Consider the following 14,638-nt stretch of genomic DNA (forward strand, 5'->3'; position numbering starts at 1 on the left):
CAAAAAAATCTTTATAATTGTCTACTTGTTCGGCCCCTTCAGAATCAACTTTTGGTTCTGTTATTGGAGAAAATTACACAACAAATGTAGGCAGCTCCCGTACAAAATTTTTCGTGGTTGAATTGTTAGAGATAAAAAAAAAACAAAGTTTTCTCAATAACTTTTTTCCCAAGACCTAAGCGAGTGGCGTACAACTTCAGGCGTAATCAAGGTGCTCGTCCGGTGGTGGTCCAACACCCGTGCTAGCCTTGGTCTCACGTTGTTGGTGTTGTTGCCGAACGGGTAGTTTTGCCTTCTAAGGCTTTGCCCGGTCGGTTTGGGTTGGCTTTGGCTTGAGGTTGACAGCAGTGATTTGGCTGGTTTTCAAGCTCCTGGCAGCATTGTGGTGGTGAGGTCCTGGCACAGAGTCGAGGGACGGTGAGGAGGGCAGCGTGGGATGGATATGGATCTCCGATCTGTTTTTGTTTTCCAGGCGAAGGTCTGTTGGGATGCGGTGCGTTTGGGGACTTGGTTCGGGTCTCTTGTGCGACTGTGTCGACGGCTCAGATGGCGACGTTGAGGGGTGCTGGTCAATGGCGGAGCTATGTGAGGACCTACGGGGTCCTGTGCCCCAGTCAAATTTTGGTTTCTAACTATATATGTGGTTCTGCTATATATCACAGCCACTAAACTATTAATTGTTATTTGTTAGTGAATTTTGTCCTATGCACCTACCTAAAGAGTTATCTTTATTGTTTCTTCTTTTTTCCTGCTAAGAAAAATATTTTGCGTGTTAGCTAACTAGAGTTCTATTGTATGCATGTATTTGTATAATTGCGGGGAGTTCTTATTTCCATAAAAGTGGTTAAGAGTGTTGATGAACTAAAATAGAATGATGAAACTATTTTATTTAATAATATAAGTTTAATCATTTCAAAAAAAAAAAAAAAAAGTTTAATGGAAATAAAAATTTAAGTGCCCCACCTATACTAAATTTCTGGCTCCGCCTCTGGTGCTGGTGGTGTTCCTCGCAGCGGCAGCGGGGGCCGTGGTGCTTCGGATGGATCTGCACAGTGAAGCCATGCTTGCATCGGTGCTGGGCTGTTGTTTTGGGCCTTGGGCTAGGGCAACTCTTATGAGCTTTTGGGTTGTTGCCCACTTCATTTAGTTTTATTTTTTATTTCGAAAAATTATCAATTTGGTCATTCTACTATGACTCAATTGTTGGTCACTCTATTTTAAAAAACATTACTTTATTCACTCAAGTTTAGATTTATTTTTCACTTTAATAACTGCTGTTAAATACTCCATTATACACCGTTAAAACTAAGGACATTTTGGTCCAATTACTAAAAAATATTAAAATTGGGAACAATTTAAAAAAGAAAAAATACACCATTAAATTTGGCTAAATTTATTGGAGAAGCTAGAAGGATCAAGCTTAGTGTCTTTTCTAGAAGAGTAAAATAATCTCTGATAACTTTTCTTTTTGCCAAAATATCTTGAAAAAAAAAAAGGAAAAAAAAGAGAGGAATTTGGTACTCAATTTGACCAAAATGCCGTGAAAATATGAGTTATTTACAAGAATTTAACAGTGAAGTTGACGGCAGTGACCAAAGTGATAGAGAGTGTTTAAGCTGAGTGACTAAAGTGAAATTATTAAAAATATAGTGACCAAAGTGTCGATTGAGTTATAGTTGGGTGACAAAAATGATAATTTTTCTTTTTATTTCTAATAAATTCCTTACTTGTGTAGGGAACTATGCTTGTTAGTTAGTTACTTCCTTAATGAGCGCTAATGAGTGAAGTACTTTGCCTATTTGCTATTCGCTTACCTTAGGCTCGCTTTATTGAGTGAGCAAGATATGTCTAATGAATGGACTTATCCTATGTATCACCGTGATATCACCACAACTACTTGTCTATCTATAAATAGTAGCCGAATGATATGTAATGGTCATTCTGCCTGATCCTCTATTAATGAAAATCCTTGGAATGATTTGTTCAAAAAAAAAAAAAAGATAAAAAACAATAACAAATTATTAAAAATACATATTTAATTATTCAAGGGTGTTTTGATATAATTAAAGAGGTATACTTAGTTTTTGAATATTCAAAAAAGTAAATTAAAGGTTTAATACTTAAGAGAGAGGTTTAAAAATTAAATTTAGAAGAGCAGCTAGAACCATCCAAACACTTAGTTGTGTAAATTTCGGAAATACTATTTTGTCCTCCGCTAAAAAGGGAGGAAAAAAAAAAAACAAAAAAAAGTAGGTGGTATAAAAGTGAAGAGTGAAGGGGATGGAATGGGGAGAAGGAAATGGGCAGTGTGAAAGCAGTGGCTGTCATCAGCGGGGGAGATAAGTGCCCCCTGCTCAGAGGCGCTCTTCAATTCGTGCAGGGCCCCCAAGGTTCTCTTTCTCTCACTCGCTCTCTCTGTTTCTGAACAATTAATTCACAACTTTTGTTAATTTCTAATAAAGATGAACATGAACAGGGCCAACCCGTGTTAGAGGAAAAATTAGTGGCCTCTCTCCGGGCCTTCATGGCTTCCATATTCACGCTCTTGGTGATACCTCCAACGGCTGCAATTCCACTGGTTCCATCTCTCTCTCTCTCTCTCAATTCTTTTTCTATTTGCTCGATCGTTTCTTCAATTTTGAATTCTGCTTTGTCAGGACCTCACTTCAATCCACTGAACAAGGCCCATGGAGCTCCTTCAGACAAGGACCGTCACGCCGGTGATTTGGGTAACGTCACTGCAGGCCCAGATGGTATGCAAAAATCATTTTCTATCTATTACTATGTAGCTACTGGCTAGCAAGGAGTTGACTAAGCTTTGCACTCTGCAGGAGTTGCTGAGGTTTCTGTTGACGACTGGCAGGTAACCCAATTTCGACCATTCAAATCCTTTCTTTCATCACTAAGCTTTACTGTTGATATTAATTTTAAGAAATTTTAGATTCCACTAAGCGGACCTCATTCCATTCTTGGGAGGGCGGTTGTAGTGCATGCTGATCCTGATGATCTTGGCAAAGGTATGATATATAATACAATACTTGAATTTTTATTATCTTTCCAGTTTTTGCTCTTGTTGCTTTTCTTTTTCCTTTTAGCTGCATCTCTCTATTTTATTCTGTGGTTGTTTTTCCCATACATTTCTACATCTGCAGTTGCAGTTGGGAACCTTCTCCGATCCCACACATTCAAATATGCATTTGAATCTTTTCTTTTTTAAATTTACTAACTTACACTTCATATTTATTCTTACAGATGTATGAAGGAAGGGTACCTTCCGATTTTCAAAAAAAAAATATATGGCCCTTGATTTTAAATTTCTTGACATTCCTCTCTTTGCTTGATAATAACTTAGAGTTCAAATCAGAGGAATAAGTATCAGTTTTTTTTTTTTTTTCTTTTTTTTCAATGATAAGGTTGCTAAGCAAATCCCCTTGAACCCACATCTAGTTAGTCTAGTAAAAAGCAGTAGAATTGTGCAAAAAAAAAAGTTAAAAGCATTAGACTGGTTCCGACTGGTGATTTCCAGGAAGTGAACTAATATAGCAATCTGCAACGAAGTTTGCCTCTCTATATATATGAGTGAAAGAAATACTATGATGTACGGGCTAGAAACTTGCTATCCTGGACTAGGGACTTGATTCTCCAGGGAGTACCAAATGATGTTGTCAATCAGAACTTCAGAATCACCCTCAACTTGAATGTATAGATAACCTTGCTGAATCACTTAGTGTAATCCCTCTCTCAGAGCTAGCGCTTCAGTGATCAAAACATCAGAATAGCCAAGCTTCAAAGGCCTGAGTTGATTTTCGTTGCTGATCCCTGATTACAAAACCAGTTCAGCAAGATGATTCTGTTGAACAAAGCCGTCAAAGTTTAATCTAACAAAATTAGAATCTGGAGGATTGCATGTTATAGAACTCAGAATCATAAATAATCAGTTGATACTGATCATTTTATCCTTGTATGAACCAACTGATTGCTGAATAATCAGATGTTGTTTGACTTTTGAAATGTTTTCTGTTTCAAAAATTTCAATCATGATGTGTCTAATTGTTGAATGTACTTTGTGACGCATCTTGCACTTATCACTCAGATGTCAATATCATCACAAGTAAGACTTGAGCACAGTCAGTCTTCATGCCCTAATTTTTTTTTTCACTGTGGCCAGGTTTGTGTCAATTGCACAGTACTCAAAGAAAAGCAGTCATTCACTTCATTGATTCAAAATGATAAAAAGTTGAACAAGTAAAGAAAAAGTTCTTACCTCATTGCTTCATATCATACTTGAGAAACAACTTCTCTTGAATTTGTCTTGGCACTATATCTAATACAGGAGTTTGTCACTTTTATCTGTCTTGTAGTTCTTCTCACTGTTTTTAATATCATATCTTTTGCCTAGTAAAACCTGCAAGTCCCCATTTATTGCTAATATCTGTTTCACATGCTTTATGCCCATGTGTTTCTGTATGAGTGATTCTAGGATAGTATGAAAGATGCATAATGATCCATTTAATTTCCACTGTAAAGTATTTTAATTACTGGTTGCAGTGACATCCAGTGCTTCTCACTTGGTTTTTCAAACACTTTGTTACTGAATCCTTTGAATCTAGCTTCTGCCTTAACTGTTGATGACTTGCTCTTCCATATTCAATTATTTCAAAAATGTGTTTTCTACTGGAAATGTCAGTACTCTGAAGTTCTTCTCTGATATCTATGTTATCTTCAATGCAATAGGTGGACATGAACTCAGCAAATCTACTGGGAATGCAGGAGCAAGAGTTGGATGCGGTACATATTACCCTTTGGTTATTGCAGCCAAAATTTGTTTTATTTTTAATTTTTATTTTCCTGTAGCAGACTAGCAGGGCTAGGCGAGTTTTTTGTTTTTGTTTTGTTTTATTTTTATTTTTTTCCTTCCCTCCGTCCCTTCCCTCTTTTCATACACCTAATGTTTGGCCTGATACATATTGATCTTGAGCAGGTATAATTGGCCTTCAGTCATCTGTTTAAGAGGGATGTTAATGCAAGCACATAGTAGATGACTTCATAAATGTGGCTTCTCTTCTTTCTTTTGTATTTTCATTTGTGTAAATTGATCTTGTGTAATAATAGTATGTGTATTGGGGTAAAAACATCAACTATGCCATGAATTGCTACCTGCTGCCTAAAAGTCTTTGTGATGATATACATCAACTATGTGCTTCATTTTTTTGGGGTGACACAGAGGAGAAAAAGAAAATCCATTGGAGAAGTTGGGAGAGACTATGTTTAACCAAGCATGAGGGAGGTATGGGCTTTAAAAACATTTATGCTTACAACATTGCAATGCTGGCTAAACAGGGGTGGAGGATTCTCTCCAATCCTCACTCTCTAATTGCTCAGTTGTACAAGGCTAGGTACTTTCCACAATGTTCATTCTGGGAGGCTGAACTGGGTGATTCTCCTTCGTTCTCCTGGAGGAGTATACTCCAAGGTAGGGCAGTGCTTAAGGCGGGTGTCCAATGGAAAATTGGGGATGGTGAACAGGTTGATATTTGGTGTGATCGATGGATTCCTGTACATGCTTCGTATCAAGCCACTAGACCCCAAAACACTTCTTTTAACAAAGTTGCTGATCTTATTGATGCTCCAAACCGGCAATGGAAAACGGGGGAAGTGCATAGTCTCTTTCCAAATGATATAGCCTCTCGTATTCTCTGTATTCCTTTGAGCAGAAATCATAGTCCGGATAGGTTAATTTGGAGTCCGGAAAAGAGAGGACATTACTCTGTCAAGTCGGCATATTGGATTGCAAGGGTCGAAGTCATGCAAAATACTCTCACGTCTACCTCCAATGGTGATCCATACAAAGAACTTTGGCGATGTTTATGGAAGGCCAAAGTACCTGGAAAGGTAAGCATATGTGTGTGGAGAGCGTGCAACAACCTACTCCCCACAAGAGAGAGATTACTTACTAAAGGTTATAGTGGAGACAACAGATGTATACTCTGTAACCACCAGATCGAAGATGTGGCACATCTTTTCTGTATGTGTCAAACAGCTTCAACTATTCTTTCAGGTCCACCATTTCATTTACAAGATACCCTACTGCCATCGATCAACTTTAAGGATTGGATGCTGGAACGGGCATTAACTCTAAGCTCAGATCTTTTTGCACGTTTAATGATGATAATATGGGCCCTTTGGAAGAACAGGAACAATGTGCTCTGGGCAGGAACCAGGCAGACAGCTCAAGATATCATATTAAGCAGTTTTGCATGGTGTGATGAGTATCAGAGAGCTCGAGGTACTGTGAAGCAGCCTCACAAACAACCAAGAACAAGATGGAAGCCTGCTGTGGGGCCTTCAAACTGAATGTGGATGCAGCCTTCTTACCTCAACAAACCACAGGTGGAATAGGGGGAGTGTTAAGGGATGCCTCAGGAAATTTTGTTGCAGCTTTTGCAAGACCAGTTCAACATGCTGCATCTCCTAAGCAATGTGAACTTTTAGCCATTAGAGCAGGAGTAGATTTTCTGGTTTCCCTCCAAGTGCAGCAGGCTGTCATCGAGAGTGATAGTACGGTGGCTATTGCTGAAGCTCTCAGCCCAGATCACAGCATGTTAGCTAATGGAGGTTTAATAGATGATATACAATGTGCCATGCAATGCATCCCCAACATTCGCATTTGCTATCAACCCCGATCTAGTAATTTGGTAGCACATAGATTGGCGGGAATAGGTTTTGAGGCAAACCACAACTCTGTATGGTTGGGACTAGTCCCTGAATGTATTCGTGATGTTCTCAGTCACGATCTCCAGTACCTCACTTGAGGTCTTTATCAATAAAAGTCTTTTGTTCAAAAAAAAAAAGTATGTGTATTGGTACAATAATGCCACAAGGGGTTAAAAAAAAATAGCAAACTACATATACCCCCTTGATAGGATTTCAAAACACAAAAAACTCCACAACATTTGGTTTTGAACATTTAAGGACAAAAGTTTACACTTAAGGACAATATGTTCTTCACTTGTCACATGTCATGAGTTAATTTATTTTTTTACCCTTAACTACTTGTTTTAACTTGTAATCCCTTTATAAGGATTAAATCTTACAAATAAAGACAATAAGCTCTCCACTTGCCACATGTCATGAGTTAATTTATTTTTTTACCCTTAACTACTCCTTTTGACTTCTAATCCCTTTATATATTTTTTTTTTCTGAGAATAATCCTTTTATGTTACTTTTTTTCCCCTGAGAATAATCTGTTTATGTTACTTTTTTCCCCCCATAACTACTTCTTTTGACTTCTAATCCCTTTATATTACTTTTTTTTTCTTTTTATGAGAATAATCCCTTTATGTTACTTTTTTTTTTCTGAGAATAATCTGTTTATATTACTTTTTTTTTTCTGAGAATAATCCATTTATGTTACTTCTCAAAAGCAAAAAAAAAAAATATCTTTCTTCTACACGTTGCTAAGAGAAAGAATCTCATACCTCACTCTCCTACTACTCTCATCTCATCGCCTAATCCTACTATTGCACTCGTCCAATCCTGCTACTGCACTCATACTCGTCAAGTTCTACTACTGCACTTGTACTCGTGTCCAGTTTTGCTACTGCACTCATCATCGCCCAATCCTGCTACTGCACTCGATGCACTCATACTCGTCAAGTTCTACTGCTGCACTTGTACTCGTGTCCAGTTCTGCTACTCATGTTCTGCTACTGCACTCGCTGCACTCATACTCGTCCAATCCTGCTACTGCACTCGATGCATTCATACTCGTCAAGTTCTGCTACTGCACTTGTACTCGTGTCCATTTCTGCTACTCATGTTCTGCTACTGCACTCGCTGCACTCATACTCGTCCAGCTCTGCTACTCATGTTCTGCTACTGCACTCGTCATCGCCTAATCTTGCTACTGCACTCATACTCGTCCAGTTCTGCTACTGCACTTGTACTCGTGTTCTGCTACTGCACCCATCCAATCTGCTACTGCACTCATACTCGTCCAGTTCTGCTACTGCACTCATACTCGTCCAGTTCTGCTACTGCACTTGTACTCGTGTTCTGCTACTGCACTCGTCATCACCTAATACTGCTACTGCACTCGTCCAATCCCGCTACTGCACTCGCTGCACTCATACTCGTCCAGTTCTGCTACTGCACTTGTACTCTTGTCCTGCTACTGCACTCGTCATCGCTTAATCCTGCTACTACACTCGTCCAATCCTGCTACTGCACTCATACTCGTCCAGTTCTGCTACTGCAATTTTTCCTACGTGCCGGAGCTTTTCTTCTCACTGGTTTTGTTCGATTATTTCTTGTGTCATCACCCTTTTGCACCTCCACACAGTAGCCGATTTGAACCATAAACAATGAATATCATATCATTAACATAAACCATAAACTATAAAGTAGCAGATCAATTCAATTTGAACAGTAGCAGATCATATCATTGACAGCAGCCGATCATATCAAAGTAAACCACAGAACCTTAGTGATACTAAATTCATGAATCTGCTCCTCATGTATATCAAAGTAAACTACAAAACCTTTGTTACGCCTCGAATCAAAATTTTCATGTTTAGTTGTTTTTTTTTTTTTTTTGAAGAATATCATGTCGATATATTAATACTCAGGCCAGAAAGAACCATTACATATCCTCCCTCTACCATCTCTGGGTAGATAAAGAGTTTGTGGTGAAAACCACAGCGATACATAGATTAGGTCCGATCATTTGACGGTACCCATGCTCACTTATTAAAAGCCTAGAAACTATGTTACAATGACAAGTAAATAGGCTTAGTTCAAAAGAAAAAAACTAAATCTTTTCCTTGCCCTTAACACTAGGGCTAGGAGGTTTTCCAGGGCAAAGCATGCTAAGCACCTCGTCAGTTGCAATCTTCTTACCCTTTGAAGAGTTCTTGTTTTTCGAGCCCAAAGGCCGGCCTCTTTTCTTCTTTGATTCCACTTTGACGAGCTGCAGAGACTCCTTAGGGAGTGATCCTTCCTTAGGAACTAAGACTCCCCCCGGGGCTGCAATGAGACCCAGTGATTTAGCAGAGAATTTGGTGTGGAATTCTGGAACTTTCAGTTTCTTAGGCAGCATAGCGGAGCTAGCAGCAGTCTCACCATCATGAAACAAAAATTTCAGTTTCTTTGGGGACGTATATGGTGATGCAGGCCTATTTCTTTTCACAGTGGATGGTTCCACGTCCACAGGAACTAGGGCTAGGGCATTTCCTTCCGCATCAGGCCTTAGGTTTTCACTACGCACAACAATAGGCTTGCGATGCTTGTTTATAGCAGAAGTGCCAAATAGGTTACGCACTACTGGAGGCAGTAGCGGTGTTTGCAGGCCTTGAAAGCGGAACGATCCATTCTGGAAACGAAGATCAGACAAACCTGGAAAATGGGATGTGAGCGACTTCCCTGATGTCTCCGATCGGGTAGTGGTGTTATGCATAGCTTGGGCTTCAACAGTAGGGCAAACGTCCTGTTCATGACACAAGAGTTGGCAATCTTTGCATATTCCATGCAAATTTTCATAAAAAAAGGTAATCTCTTTCACCACTCCAGGGATGATCTTGAGAGTCCGTTTCAAGAAGAAAGGATGGGAAATAGCATGAGCTACATGAACCCTAATGTGATTCTTATTGTTATACAGTCTTTGATCAAAATCCAAATACTTACCCGCAACAGAAGCAACATTCATGATAATCGTTTTCTCTTCTAGGGCTGGAGGGATACCTGTGATTTTGACCCAAAAAAAGAGCAAATTCATTGGAATGACAAGAGGATCCTCCATGCCATCATAATGCTGTAGCAGAACCGGAGCTTTGTTAAAATACCACGGCCCTCCCCGTAAAACCTTATTTCGATCACGTTTCAGATCAAAGGAAAAAACAAAGCGTCCTTGAGTACTGTCGTGAACCTTGAAGGCTCCATCAATGATCCAGATGCGTCGGAAGTGACGCTGCAGATCCTGAGTGCCAAACTGTTTCTTTGTCATTGGTTTGGCTAGAAGGAAAGCCTGAGAGTTGGAACGCCTGTCCGAGCCGTTCAAGTGCGAGATGTCAACGACATCAGAGCCCGCTAGGGCGAGAGAGGCCGCGAAGCTTGCAGTAACTTCGTCAATGGACGTCATTGTGCAGTAAACAGAGGCCGTGAGGTGTACCGCCTTCAGGAGGAAGAATAGGGTTTGGGAGCGGCTAGAGTCGCATTAGGGTTAAACGCATATTGGTATGACGATTTTCTACACAATTTATTTAAGTTTCGATATTTTAGGGGGCCCTAAAAGTTGATTTTTTGATCGGGTCAAAATTTGAAAGTTTTTCTTCATGAAAGTCGTAGAGGACGTTAAACCGAGCGCGTGCATATTTGGTTCGTAAAAATCGGACTTCGTATTCAAAAGTTATAAGCGAAATATGAAAGTTACTGTTTATGGTAATTAGTATACATATGGAAAGTTACTGTGGGTAGGTCAGAAACCTACCCAGCCACTTTTCTCTCTCTTCTTCCTCTCTCTCTCCCCCGCGTCAGCTCTCTCCCGTTTTTCCTTGATTTCTCCGGCATCCGGCAACCAAACGGCGCGCCACCACCCATAAAAGAACCGTCTCTTTCTCCTCTACACGTTGGTACCCGTGGGTCACGGCGATTTGGCCAGAAAACCATCAATTTTGGCCAAAACTGTCACTGTAGCAGTTGTGTTCTCCGGCGAAATTCTCCATTTTCCGGCCACTTCCGGAAGTGAAACCGGTCCTATTAGGAGCGCCTCGAGTCACTGATCATCTTTCCTCAAAGCTTCTAGCTGAAATTCTCACTGTGGAAGGAGAATTTGAAGGATTTCCAAATCGGTGAGTTTAAAAATTGATGAAACTCGGTTTACGGTTTGGGTATTGGACAGTGGCAGTGCCGTAAATTATGATGAAACTCGAGTATTTTAGTCATTTGCCATTAAAATTGGGAATCAGGCTTGATTCATTTGGCTTTTGGACCTTGGCTCATGTCCTTATTTGTATAAATCTTTTTGCAAGTGAGTTTTCTGTGTTTATATCTTTGGTCATGTGCTACTATGTAATTTTCTATAAAAAAAAAAAAAAAAAAGAAAATAAATAGATAGCTGCAAGGATAAATTACACTATGAAAGGTAATCTTTTTGTCAGATTTGTTTACCACATCTTGTTTATCTTGAATTGTATGGAATAATGTCTTGTTTGTATTCATCTCTCAAGGAGGTTTATATAATCATGTACATACAAGGAAAAGTAATAAATCCTATTCTAAGTCAACTCTAGCACTAATGCTAATTGATACACAAAATAAATTATAATAAAACTAAGGGTCATTGACCCAAAGCACCAAAATTAGCTAAAATTATCCCACTTAAAATTAACTAAAATTATTCCACTTAAAAGTAGAGCATCTTTAGCAATGCTAGCCATTTTAGAGTTAAATTTTAGCCAAAGTAGCTAAAAAGTCATTTTAGCTAGCCACTTTAGAAATACGTCTGCATCAGTGCTCTCTATTTTAGCTAGTTTTGAATTTATATAATTTTTCAAATGAAGATTAAATAGTTTAAATATATTTATAAATTACATAAAATAACTTAAAATGAATGTTTTAAATTATATAGAGCCTCATCTCGCTCTCTATATTTAGGAGCAAGATAGCTAAAAGTTATAATGGAGAGCCACTTAGGAGTCTGGTGCAGCTGCTAAAATAGATAAAAAGCTAAACATCCTCTCTAAAATAGCTAAGGAGTCAAAATATGCTCTAACCCCCATCAACAGATTTTTATTCTCACTAACGCGATTTAAAGTGAAATAACAATTTTACCCTTAATCTAATTAATGAATTACAACCACTGCCATGCCACTCTCTCTCCTCTCTCTTTCTCCTTCCTCTCCGATAATTCTGAAACTCTGTCTCTTTCTCTCTCTCTCCTCTCCCAAATTGTTCACCACAGCCGACATCTTTCGGCGCCGACTGACCGAGACGATCTTGCCGGCCATCCCTCCTCTCATTCTCACCTTGATCTCTCTCTCTCTCTCTCTCTCTCTCTTCTCTCTTCTCTCTTCTCTCCCTGACCTCTCTCTCTCTCTCTCTCTCTCACCACATTCGCCACGTCGCTAGAAGCTGTAGAAGTCCGGGTTTGGGTGGTCGTGCAAAAGACGCAGAACGACGGAGGACGTTTATAAGATCAATGACCTTGAAAACGAATCGGTATACGGCATTCAGCTTGGATCGGTATATGGCAGTCTATATTATTCAACTTGATTAGATTTAGATGGCTTGATTTGATACCATTAATTTGGGTTGAATTAGAAATCATATATTTGCATTAGAGTTAGTATTGATCTGGTTCAATTGGTGATGATTCTTACCACTATGAGGTTGTTGCAGAAACTGGTTTATTGAAGACAGAAGGATATTTAGGACGGCTGAGAATAAAATAAGGAGCTTGGCAGTGAGTGTGTGGTGATAATGTGCTTTGGCTAATCGGGTTTATTATGTGAATTGGTTAGAGAACACTTATTTCATTGGTCATTTTGTATAGAAATCCTTCTCCTGCTGTTGTATATTCTTATAATTAGTCACTGAACATCTACCATTTAGTATCCAATTAATACATGAAATGGAAATTGCATAAATTATTTTCTATGAAATGCTCAAATACTCTAATTTCCCTAATTGCATAAATTAGGGTGTTTGAGCAAATGGCTATTGGGTTTTGGGTGTTGGCTTCTGCATAAGTTTTGGTAAACTCATGGTAAGTCTTGGTGCAAATATATGACATTTACCCAGAGTATTTTTGGGGTGTCCAAATTAAATTTTTTTTTTCTGGTAAAATGGGGGCAGAAGGCCCAGAAGGAAAGAAAAATGAAAAAAAAAAAAAATTCTATTGAGGGGTAATAAACGTTTTGAATTGATGTAATCTCCTCCTTTTTTTCCTTAATTAAAGTTTTATTTGTCTAATTTTACGGAGATTAGTTTCCATTTCAACGACCGAAAGTTTTATCGGGGGAAACAGACATCTATTAGGGGGTAATACAGGTTTATTCAGGGGGCAATAAACCTCTCCGGCCCCATATGAGATCTCCAACAACCTCTTTGGTGACTTCCGGTGAGGTTTCATAAACCTCTATGTCTATTGGGGGACAATAAACTTTTTCGGTAACCTATGAGATCTCCGACGACCTCTTTGGGGAGCTTCGACAAGGTTTTCAAAGAAGTTCGGTGGGTGGCGGCTGGTAACAGGATTCCGGGGACTGGTGATCGGACTCCGACGAAGTTTCTTATGGCTTCTCTCTCTATGTAACTAATGGATGAGGGTAAAATACTCTTAAAAATATAAAATAAAATAAAACAAAAGAAAAAATAAACATAATTGGGTATTAGGGAAGACCTTATTAGAGTCTTTATGGATAAGGGGGAATTAAAAAAACTTAATGCGGTGAGTGGGAAAAAAAAATCCCTAGAATTAGGGTAAATGGACAAAATCTCATAAGAAAAAGATGGGGAAAGAGAAGAAAGAAAAGAGAAAACAGGGTTAAAAGAAAAAAAAAAAAAAGGGTCCTTGACCAATAGCACCAAAATGAGCCAAAATTATCCCACTTACCCCAACAACAAATTTTTGTTCCCACTAACCCATTTTAACATCAAATGACCATTTTGCCCTTGACATAATTAACAAACTACAGTATATGCCACTCACTCTCCAGTGCAACTCTCTCTCTCTCTCCCCGATTTCCACATCCGATTTCTCTCTCTCTCTCTCTCTCCGATCACCTCCGCCGCGGCGTCGAACTCCGGCATCACGATCTTGGGCGACATGCGGCGATGGCGTCCAAGCCTGAAGCTCTGGTCGGAGCTACCGGAGTCGAACTCCGTCTCGATTAGAGCCACAAAACAGCGCCGCCTCGACGAAGTTCTGAGATTGTTGACAGAGAGGCCGAACTTACTGTCGATATGAACGTTGTCATCTCTCTGCTCTCTCTCTCTCTCTAGCACGATGCCTCTTCGATCTGAGGGTCTGCAACCAGCGAAAATTGACCCAGCGAAGAATGGTTGAGGGGTGGGTGCCCAAAGCAGTTTCTGGGTGCCCAAATCAATTTTTTTTTTTTAAGTAATGGGACAGAAGGTAGGAAAGGAAAAAAAAAATTTGAATTTCTATTGGGAGGCAATAGACGTCTATTGGGGGGCAATAGACGTTTTGAATTGATATAATCTCTTCATTTTTTTTTCTTTAATCAAAGTTTTATTTGTCTAATTTTAAGAAGATTAGTTCTCATTCCGGTGACCAAAAGTTCTATTGGGGGGCAATAGAGGTCTATTGCCCATCTATTGGGGGCAATAAATCTTTCCGGCGACCTATGAAATCTCCGACGACATCTTTGGGGACCTCCGGCGAGGTTTTCAGAAAAGTCCGGTGGACGGCGGCTGGTGACCGGAATCCGGCGGCCGGTGACCAGATTCTGGCAAAAGTTGACTGGAATCCGGCGGCCGATGACGGGGCTCCGGTGAAGTCTTCTATGGTTTCTCTCTCTTCCATTTTTTTCTCTCTCTTTTTAAGTAATAAAGGGGTGAGGGTAAAATAGTCTCAAAAATAAACAAAAAACCAAAAAAAAAAAACTTAATGGGGTATTA

The 14,638-nt window shown here is 39.4% G+C and overlaps 1 protein-coding gene across 2 annotated transcripts; it reads left to right on the top strand.

Moving 5' to 3' along the window:
• Positions 1-2,252: 2,252 nt before the first annotated feature.
• Positions 2,253-5,205, top strand: LOC133722294 (superoxide dismutase [Cu-Zn] 2). 2 transcript variants are annotated; one of them, XR_009852610.1, is made up of 8 exons: positions 2,253-2,390; positions 2,477-2,578; positions 2,658-2,753; positions 2,832-2,863; positions 2,942-3,017; positions 4,169-4,245; positions 4,735-4,788; positions 4,982-5,205. XR_009852610.1 is itself a non-coding variant. In XM_062149148.1 (7 exons), the coding sequence occupies exons 1-7, from the start codon at positions 2,300-2,302 to the stop codon at positions 5,008-5,010; spliced, it is 480 nt and encodes a 159-aa protein (XP_062005132.1). In that variant the 5' UTR covers positions 2,253-2,299; the 3' UTR covers positions 5,011-5,205. The 2 variants fall into 2 exon arrangements, 1 of the variants encoding a protein (XP_062005132.1); XM_062149148.1 differs by lacking the exon at positions 4,169-4,245.
• The last annotated feature ends 9,433 nt before the right edge of the window (positions 5,206-14,638 follow it).

The sequence above is a fragment of the Rosa rugosa genome, chromosome 7, assembly GCF_958449725.1.
Source record: "Rosa rugosa chromosome 7, drRosRugo1.1, whole genome shotgun sequence".
NCBI lineage: Eukaryota > Viridiplantae > Streptophyta > Magnoliopsida > Rosales > Rosaceae > Rosa > Rosa rugosa.